Here is an 11207-nt window from a genome sequence, read left to right as displayed (position 1 = left end):
TACAAGCAGCTTAATATACTTTATTACCTTGCGGATCAATTTGAACTCCCGCCTTTTTCCAAGACAGATTTCATTACAGAACACGCAGTTAAGTACTTTCAATGTATACAATACTTTCAAATGTATTAAAATGTTTTAACTGCATTACATGACGTCTACAGCAAGCTTGAGAGCCCGGTTTTGAAAGAGACATCAACCAGGAAACTAAGCATTGCAAAAATAAAATTTATTCGGTACAGACTACAGCTTTCGATTTAATGACAAGCAACTTCAGGTTGCCAATATTCACCCAACAGCCAACTAAATCGTAAATTTAGCTGCTGAGTTATACAGGGAGAGAGAAGGATATATTATTCGTTAACTAGAAAACGAGCATTGTAACAACAATAAAAATATACAACATGCGCAAAGTTATTCGGTATAGACTGGAGGGAGCAATACAACCATCAGAGTCGGTGAATTTCATCCTACGTCAAGTAATTTCGAGTAATTTTTTTTTTTAAATCAAAAATAAGAAATCAATGTCACCAATTTCAGAAGTATATGAACATGTGTTTTTGGGCCCCTCAATGAAGACAATCAATTGAACTGAAACATATTGTAGCTTTTCACAATAAGAAACTGAATTTCCAGCTGAATGAGCAAAAGAATCGGTATTCCCGTAGTGTGTATACCAGGTTAGGGCATAATTTTATTCCAATTGTAGTTCTATCACGAGGTCGGGGACTGTCTATTAGCCAAGTGAATATACCCCTGTCCATATGTTTCAGTCCCTTCACACCATGGGTTCTCAAAGTGCTACATACAGAGTCTCGGGGCTCTGTGAGAGAATCCTGGCGGCTCCGCAAGCTATTTGTTTACATATTAAAATACTGACTTGGTAATTTTGTAACTGTCCAAAGAATCAATAACGGAATCAATAAAATTTGACAACGGTAGTGTCAAAAAGTGACAAGGAGGTAATTTAAAAATGAAATCACCCATAACCTCCAATGGATATATTTTTTACAAGTCTATTATGGGGCTTCATAAATAATAGTCAACCTCATCACGGGCTCCAGAAGTTTGAGAACCCCTGCACAACTTGATGTAAAATAGGCAAACAAAATTAGTTACTACCAACATATACCATATTTATTGGCAAGTAATTGATTTGTTTTGCATCCCATTATATTGAAATACGGGAAGCAGCACTCAAGCAGAATGACTGGAAGATTCCGCTCCGTCTTTACAGAGTGAAGGTGGGAAAGAATTAATACAAAACTGTTGCAATTAATAGGCAGCACCAACATGAGTTGTAGGATTAGATAATCAGGTAAGTGAGTGCCGAAGTGGCAACATGAGTTGTGGAATTAAGATAATCAGGTGAGTGAGTTTCGAAGTGGGTGCAACTTGACTGTGTTGGCATCACAGCTTACACTCAGATTCAATTCCCATATCCCCACCTCACCAAGTGTGTTATAAATTGGGTAAGCAATGCCACACCAGAACAATAACAGTAGCTCAATAAATATCATAATATATCAGTGGATTCTTGGACAGGCCCTTATTAGAAGATAAAGACATGAGTGGACATAGCATAAAAGTTTTTGAGACCCGAGTAACATTTCCCAACCAAAGTTGACCCAATAAAATGACAAAATCGAATAAATAAACGTTTCAAACATTTGAAGAGGAGAGTGAGTGCTGAAGCGCAGCTGCTTTCATATCCTGCTGTTTATTCATTCCCGATCCATCTATGGTGGAATCGTTATAAAAACTTGGCTCTTGAAATAGATAAAATGACTGAAAAATTGTTCAAAGCCATGGGGTATCATTAAAACCAGTCTTCTGCCACCCAATAGCAGAACCTTCATTAGATAAATCAGCCGTTTGTGTATCAAGTCGAAGTGATCTCTACTGCCACCAAGTATCATCGCTCAGGTGATAAACTCCGTTGCCGTAACTTCCTTTTTCTTTGTCTACAATATTTTTTATGAATTGTCCAGTCTTTTTGTTGACAAACATAACCGCAATATCTGAGTTGTTGGCAGTGGCCGCATACACTGAATTCACGAATCTGAACAAGAATTATAACTGTCAAGGCCAGTTGACAATATGTGTGGTTTATTTCTATCAGTAGAAAACAAATTGTACAAATGAAGTCACTAGAGCAGTGCTGGTTAAACTTTTTTGCAATGGTACACTCTTATACAGTGGTTCTCAAATGGTGGGGCGAGCCCCAAATGAGGGTGTTGACAATTTTTTGAAGGTGAGTGACGATAATTAAAAATGCAAATATATGTTAGATTTGGATATTTACATTTCTTTATTTTGTATATTTACGTTCCATCCACATATTTTCATTGTGTTTTTTCAATAAAACATAACTATCTGTTATTTGTAGCTTATTGTCAGCTTGTTATTTTTGAGGTGAGACACGCGGCTTGACAAATTCTAAAAAAGGGAGCCCTGCTTTGCAAAGAACCACTGCTCTAATGTGACCCACTCATAGTCTGCTGCACCAAGTCCACCTGCCAGTCGGTAGAAAGTACCAATGAGAGGTCTACAATTATTACATCTGTGAGTCATCCTGTAGTACATAAACCAAGATGGCAGAGACACTAGAACGTAAGATGTGTGGTTAGGGTTAAGCCATAATTTTATACCCAATTTTTCTTATTTTAGTTCTATTACGAGTTCAGGGACTAGTTGAGTGACTCTCGTAGTATTTGTACCTGAAATTAGGGCCTAACCCTAACCCGATACACATACTACTTTCCAGTGTCCAGCTTCTTGGTACACATACTACAAGAGTACCCATCTGTGTGTAGCAGATGATGGTTTGCCTATTCCGAAAAGAATTTGAACTAATAAATCTTCTCATGTGTTAATCATCTTGTAAAACAGTCAATTGCAGGGTTGCTACGTTTTGTTTGAAAGAGCCTCCTATTTATTCAATTCATTTTGATCAGAGTCCAAAAATTTCTCAGTAGGAAATCTCGCTGCCGGATATTTCACCATATATGGTTAGGGTATGCTCTTAAATAACAAATCTTTTTTAAATGAAAATATTCTTCAAAAACCTAACTGTTTTTATCACAAATACTTGTTTACAGCAAAATGCTCTTGCAGCGATCTTTCCTATGCGGCACAATTTTCCTAAACCCTTTTATTTGCTTCATGTGAGATCAGAATCGATAATTAATCCAACTCTATCATGTCAAATAGGGAAATACGTACCTCATGTTCTATATTCGTACATGGAGGGTAATGGCATTCATAGAAAGTAGCCCCATCGTCCCCTTCCTCGATCAATTCTCCGTTAGCATCGTAATATTTCGTCACGTTCAGCTCGGAAAAATGTTCATCGATGGGGTCATTTGGCAATTGCTGGATTGCGAGGTAGTAAATTGATGTGTCACTAGTAGGAGAGAAGAGTTTTATTAAACACATTGGGGTTTGCCGAACAGGAAGAAATAAAGTGTAGTTTCACTAATATTGTGTAGTTCAGGGGTGGGCAAATTACGACCGAAGTGTTTCATACGGCCCACTTGTGTTTGCTGAAATTACAACTATAGTTTTTATGAATATAAATTGTTGTTGAAAAAAAGTCAAATAAAATAATGTCATAATGACCCGATTGTTACATTGTGTTTCTTATTATATTAAAAACGATAGCCCAGCTGTTGGAAATAAACAGTATTTATTCATATTTTTCCATATTAAGTTTTAAGCCCCTGGCCCAGTAACCAAGTATATTATCTGTAACTGGCCCACTCAGAAAAGTAATTGTCCTGGAGTACTTATTTAGTATTTATTATTGTGATAAATATCTATGGTAACATTCTGAACTGATAAACTTTGCAAAATTGTAATTTGCTCAAATACACAGATTGAACAAATAATGGAAACATAGTTGATATTAGAAGTGAAGGGGGAATGAATGAATGAAAGAGAATCAAACAACAAAGAGAGCAGTACTTTAAAATGGTTGAGAACTACTGCCTCAGTCCATCACACCCAATGGATCAGACCTTGCTCACAGACGCTAAATTTAATACTTTGATACTAATGTTGAACATTTGTGCTTGGAATACACTAAATGAAAAATAGTTGGAAGAATGCAGTGACAATGATTGCCTAGTGCAGTGTTCCTCACTTCGTCTATCAGGAACTCCATTGTTTGAAATAAAAACTGTTTATGTATTTTTAATGGATCCTTAGATAGTGTTATGAGCATGTCCCGTGTACAGTCAAGTAGTTTGTAATGTGTGCATAAATAAATATTTTAGTAATAATAAAGATCTAAGCGCGCTCCAAAAGTATGTGTACCAATGGGGAGGTAACTAATTTTGTTTGCCTACTTTACATCAAGTTGTGTAAAGGGACTGAAACCTATGGGCAGGGGGTATTTTCACTTGGCGAACACAAACATTACCTGAAATCATATTGGAACTAAACTAAGGAAAAGCGGAAAAAAAATTATGGCCAAACCTGGTACACACACTACGGGAGTACCAATCTAAGAAATATTAGTGATATTACAGCAAATGCATTCCTCGGGAGGAATTCCTCCCACTTAGAAAATGTTGACTTAGTGGTTAAAATGTGAGACTTGTTAGCAGTGCCGGTTACACATCACAGGTTCAATGGTCACCACCGGACACAGAGTTACTAAATCTGGCAATGCAAAATCACAAAGATTTTTGTCGTTCTAATAATTACTATTTTCTTAGTTGTCAGTGATTGCTTGGTACATGGTCTTGTTCAGAGTGAAGGAGATATGTAATCAAAAGTACTCCCAAAGTATGTTAATCAAGATGGCGGACACCGGAACGTAGTATGTGTACCAGGTTAGGGTTATGCCATAATTTTGTCCAAATGTTTCTTATTTTAGTTCTATTACAAGTTCGGAGACTAGCCAAGTGACTCCCATAGTATTTATTTGTGCTTGAAATTATTACCCTAACCTGATACACATACTAGGTTCCGATGTCCGCTATCTTGGTTCGCATAATTCGGGAGTACCGAATCAAATTCTAAAAAAACTCCTCACCATACGTTGGTTGATGTTGTTTTTTCCAGTTCATTCTTCTTCATGAGTTGTAAATTATCGAGCCGGTTATCCATAGTGATGCCATTCTTATGGACAACACTAAAGCCAGGAGCAATTCCTCCTCTGTGTTTCTCCCTGGAAAACAAATGATGATTGCAACTGGAAATTTCACAACTTTCAGAATAATAGCTTATGTGGAATATCAATATGTTTTGGGCTCGGTCATGCTCAGCGGGACATGTCAAATTTATTTTTTTCCAACCAGTAAGAAAGGTAAGTTTTACACAGAGTACGAAATGGAAAGATAATCACAAACCAAAGCTGGTTATCGAGCAGCGACACCCAAGACAGACAACAAAAGGTGAACCAGAAGAGTATGTGTACCCATATGGAGGTGACTAATTTTGTTCGCCTACTTTAAACCAAATTGTGTAAAGGGACTGAAACCTATTAGCTTAATAAGGGAAACCTATGAGGGGCGTGTTTACTTGGCTAACACAGATAGTCCTTGAACTCGTAATAGAACTAAAATAAGAGAAATCGGAACAAAATCATGGCCTAACCCTGGTACACATACTACGGGAGTACCCAACAAAGACTTTGCTGGTTCAAAAGTCAAATTTGTATCATATCGTGAGACTTTCACTGCTCAAAATGACTATTTTTCAAAAATCGCTTTCTGCCTATTATTGATTACTCCCCAAATCAGTCTTAATCATCAAATATAAATAATTTCAAATAGCTTTGGACTGGTCAGAAAGATCATCTGGTGACTGATCATACAGAGATGCATAATATATCTAACAAATTTTGAGACTGAGATAGTTTGGAGAGGATACTTGCTCAGAGGATCAGACAATTTGTTGCGGTTTATAATTCCTGGAAAATTAGAATAATTACTTATCGATTTTGATCGGTAAGTATGTTGATAGGTATTTGTTTGTTTGTCTGTTTGTCCGTCAGTTAGATTGACGCGATATCTCACGAAAGCGAGGTTGAATCACCTTCAAATTTTGCATGAGCATTCATCTTATCTCGGACCAGAAGCCTATTGATTTTGGATGAATTGTGTTGTATAATTAGAGTTAATAATTAATTAGTGATGTGACACGCGGTGTCGCTATGGAGTAAGAGTAAGTAAGTAAATTTTGATCGATAAGTCTTCGATCTCCAACCGATATTCTCGTTATGATATCACACAATATTCGTTGCAGAGTGCTACCATGTTTTTGCATCACCCCTTCAGCTTCAAATTGCATACAATTACATACCTTAATTTTATTCCCAATAACTGTCTACAGTTATGCTAAATTCATTACTTCGTAGCTGTTATCCTGATCATATTGCACTTTTTTCACTTGAGCGTCGCTCAGAGATCACCTACCCTGATTCTGGGTAAAAGTGCAATTTTTGCTGCCTCACCAAACAGGATATTATTCAGAAGGGTATTTCTGTTTTTATTTAGGATTTGATGAATCATTCTGACTCATTTGGATTTTTTAATAAAAGTAAAAAACTCACCATAGCAAGTCCTGCACACGTTTTGCATGCGTTCTGCCCCGTTTTACGCTGTAGGCGTACGCAAATATTCTGACACCGTTTCCGTTATGATCAATATTCATGCGAGGTTCAAACACATATGTTGTCACCAAGGAAATATCGTCCTCATCCAGAATTGTATATTTTGTCTGAAATTTATAAAACGCTTTAGGAAAAGCTCGGCTTTGTCAATAACTAAAAACCAATGAGCTTTGAGTTCTTTGAAAACATTCACATTTCGGGTCTCATGTAGTTTCATATCTAACGTACTTCTAATGGGTGTTGCCTGTTTATTTTTTCAAATGTCAATCCTAACCCCACCTGACTACACCATCGATATAATACGTCATTACAACGTCTTAATCATGCCATAGAGTTTGCTAAAGTATACCGTTACCTACGGCCGCGCGAAATGGCATTTGCACCTATGATAAAGAACTTTCTGATAGAAACGAGAGAAATAGATTGCTCGATGTCGAGTGATCGTCCGAACGTATTAGATGATAGTTTGATAATTATTGGATGACGAAGTCAGGTGGGGGTTAAAATTAACATACGCATAAATTATCATGCTACAACCCCTAGAAGTACTGTGAAAGCGCCTAACTTCGGACAAAATTACCATATTTTCATCAATAACTGTACAATATAACATTTATTGTCCAAACGACGCCAAAATTGCTATGTAAAACATTCGTGCAGTAATTAATATTCCCTGCAAATTTTGGGTTTTGGGTTTGGGTTTTTACTATTGAAATATTCTACTTTTCTTGCCATCTGACCGTTATCCTTCACAGCCCTAACTTCGAATAGCCATTTTCCTCAATGCAAAACTGCAACGCACAGAGAGAAAGAGGCTTCCGATGCGGGTGACCTAGTCACGTCGTTGCGTGAAGATAAGACGCTCGATTGACGTCGTAACATAAAATCAACGCCGCGACGACAACGCATTATTTGAAACTTTCATCGTCTTATAATGTTTACATCTTTCGTTCGTTATTTTCGTCAATTCAGATCAATATAATACCACATTAACCAACTACATATCTGATGTAAACCGTTTTAATTTATAATGAAATATTGTAACAGGCTTGTATTGTAAGTCTTTGAAATATTATCATTCTCGACGGATAGCTTTGTTGATGTTACGCTGATAAATCGATATCAAATATACGGCGAACCCAATTGTAAAGTTTAATCTTCAACTTACTCTTGTTAATTAACATTGAGATAGGTGGCGGGATTTTTGTTTGAAATTAAATGAATTTTTCACTTCGAGTGAATAAAATTCACCCAGGCTGTATTCAATAACTGCCATTTCGATTTCATAAAATAATTGTTAAGTCAGTATACATATAGACTGGAATTTTTCTAGTTTTTTTATATGTTCGATTTTTGAAGTCGAGTAAGACACGTATTCTCATTAAGTTGATTTTGGCATATATTCACACATGGACCGAACAAAATACAAAAATATTACACTGGAACGCCGTCTTTATCTAAACGGAAAATGCTAATTTGGCGTCAATGTCGGGCGTCAAAATTCATTTCCACGACCAGTGTGGCGTCGTGTCAGAAGTGAGCAAAAAATGATCTACATGAGATTGACGTTACTTTTGACGCAGCTTGGAATCTCAATAATTTTACGGAATTTTCAATTCAGAACAGAGGTTTTATTCAAATCTTCTACAACATCTTGCGATCACTCTGATAATGTATATACTTTGCTATCGCCCTCTACCGAATGATGGTATTTTGACGATGATAGCTTAATAAGTATGAGCGACGCTCTGCGCCGTTGAATACCAGACAGTCATTTTTTGGCAAAATTCCCGTTTTCTGACCAAAAAAATAATCATGCAACAATAAAAGAATTAACAATAGATGTATATATAACAGCGCTACCTATAATAATTGGAATTTGCAAGATACGACGCCTTTTAGACAAGATATGGTCGTTTAAAATTTTTGTCCTAAATTAGAAACTGTCCGAAGTTAGGCACTTTTACAGTACTTTCGGTACGAAACTACACTAGACCCGAGATTTCATGCTATACCCATAGTCAGAAAAAATTTCGCGATATTGACCAGGTCTTATTTTAAGGGGAGGCCTTATATTAAAATCATTTTAAAATTCGGGCCAGATCTTATTTTCAGGGTACCGCAGGTCTTATTTTCGGGGAAACGCGGTGGTACTGAACTTGAATATTGAAATACTGAATTAGTAAACAGAATGGTATATAAGTATATTTTGATTTTCCCGCAAAAAAATCATACACAAAACCCAAACAATGAACACACAAAAGATTGGGGAAATATGGGAAACTGGCAAAACTTTTATAAAGGTTTAATACATGTGTCAGTTCACCCTCATTCAACACAGAAACTTTTATTCAAAATAAAAAAGACAAAGACACGCATGGGTATCGTTCGTGCGTCAAACTTGTGTAACATAAACACTCGGTGGGTCCCAATCAATAAATACACTTTGATAGAATAGAATGGGGTCTCATGTAGTTTCGTACCTAACATATGTATTCATGTTTCAATCCTAACCCCCACCTGACTACACCATCCAAGAATTACATCATTACGACGTCACAGTGACATAATAGAGCCCTTCAAACTATACGAACTGCCATCCAAAACGCGCAAACGAGCACCCAGAATCGAACAGTTATTACTTTTGTTTTCTCGCCGCAACGACGGCCTTGGATTTCCCTTGCGCTTTGGTCGTTCAAGTCGCGATTTAACTTCTTGTATTGATATGCAATAGATGGCTGGTTCTAGCGGTCAGAGCAAAGTATAGCAATACTTCGTGTGGCGTAATTTGTTAGATATGCTTATCATTATTAAGTCGAAAGGTTTCGCCGATTTAAAAAAAAAAGATGGGTATAATTTGTAGAGCCATTTCAAAGCAAAACACAAGAGCAAGTATGGTTGGAGCCAATGCAGAAAAGCAATGGAGCCAATGCAGAAAAACTCTGCTCAACTACATCTGAGACTGTTGAACTGGAGCTATTGAGATTCATAAGCTTCCTGCCCTTACAATATGTGTTCTTTCTTGCCATGCACACATTGCATGAGTTCAACATTTCAATTCTTTTGCAAGAAAAACACAATATGTTACTTGTAGCCATATTTGTAGGTGAGAAAACATCGGTATCGGCCTAGTTTTAGAAAACTATCGGTACCAGTAGGTTCAAAAAGGCCCTAATCACAACAGTGCTTTTCCTACAAAAATATGGAATAAAAAACACTCTTTGGCGTAAAAATGTTGGGGCTATACACTTTATAAACAATATCATCCATATACATAAGACTCACCTTTCCGGCAACTCTTCCAAGTCTCACAATTCCCAGCTTGACATTAGCCATTCGTGGAAAGATATTCAGGCAACCCGATTCAGCGCGAAACAACCGAACAGAATCGACGAACAGCTGCCGCGAACTCTTTGGCGCCACCTACAAAAGCTTCTGTGCACTCTAGGCCAGGGCAGTGCTCGTCAATCTTTTCTGAAGTACGCCCTTATATCCTTCACTTAAAATCTGGTATACCAATCCTACATTTTTGTTGGCCAAAAACACAATATTTTGAAGTTATACATGTTTATACCGACAATATTTCTGTTATTTACTCTAATGAGATAGCCGCACAGTATGACGTATTAATCCTAATTCAACCACCCCTCGCATTAATGTGATTGAATCTTTACTCTAATTTATTTTCGTTATTTTTATGACAGCAGGAAACCCTTGTTAGGTGAGCTAGATTGTAGGCGTTCGGACGAGAGAGGAAACAGTATGTGTGCAGATACTCAGAAACTTCTATCGCCACCCTGACTTCAATGTAGGGTATTTTTTGTGCTTTGCCCTGTGCGCCAAACCTGATTGTGATTCAAGAAGTATACCAGAGAGAAATTCCGCAATAACAACACAATTGCCATCCTGAAGAATAAAATTATAGGAAAATTCAAAACCGAATGACATTTGCCCTTGCCAAACCATTTCCAGTTTCATTAAGAATGTAGCACAAATTCAATTTTAAAGTGGTTTTTCCAGTTCTGATGTTTACGTACATTTGTAATTAATTTGAAATAGAATCGACCGAGATCACATATATTTTACATGGAAAAAACCTTATATTCTCAAGATAACGAGAAGGCCTTTTTTCAAACTATGGATTCATTCACTCAAGGGAATGATGGATATGATTTACATATTTAGCCTATCCCGGGGAAGAGGAAAGCCGTTTTACCATTTAGGCACTAAACGCCGTTCTAGTAGGCGTGGCATAACCATTTTCGCCCCTGCTTACACTTTCCTTCTTCTCTCTTGCTCCCCTTCTTCTCTCTTGCTGCTCCTCCCCTCTCTCCGCGCTTGCTCTTGGCTTCCTCTATTTCTGCTGACCCAACCCTGGCTCCTCTCACTGGGCCTAGTCCATCTCTGAGGCTCCTCAGTCTGCCATGCCTTGCCTGCTGGTTCATCACTGAGATTCAGCCTACCCCGGTAGATGCCCTCGGCCGCGTGCCTTGCCTGCTGGCCCATACCTGAAGCTTCTGTTCACCTTGTTCGTTGCCCCTCAACTGCCTGCTTTGCTTGCTGGTCCACCCCTGAAACTCCGTCTATC

General features: G+C 37.6%; 1 protein-coding gene across 1 annotated transcript; it reads right to left on the bottom strand.

Moving 5' to 3' along the window:
- LOC120344641 (zinc finger MYND domain-containing protein 19-like) lies at window positions 1–10118 on the bottom strand. The gene is made up of 5 exons (XM_039413943.2): window positions 9905–10118; window positions 6560–6726; window positions 5039–5173; window positions 3223–3403; window positions 1–2059 (listed from the first exon to the last, which is right to left on the bottom strand). The coding sequence occupies exons 1-5, from the start codon at window positions 9953–9955 to the stop codon at window positions 1913–1915; spliced, it is 681 nt and encodes a 226-aa protein (XP_039269877.2). The 5' UTR covers window positions 9956–10118; the 3' UTR covers window positions 1–1912.
- Window positions 10119–11207: the final 1089 nt, after the last annotated feature.

This window comes from Styela clava, chromosome 5 (assembly GCF_964204865.1).
Source record: "Styela clava chromosome 5, kaStyClav1.hap1.2, whole genome shotgun sequence".
In the NCBI taxonomy this organism is placed as follows: Eukaryota; Metazoa; Chordata; class Ascidiacea; order Stolidobranchia; family Styelidae; genus Styela; species Styela clava.
This window is presented reverse-complemented; position numbering and strand designations above follow the sequence as displayed.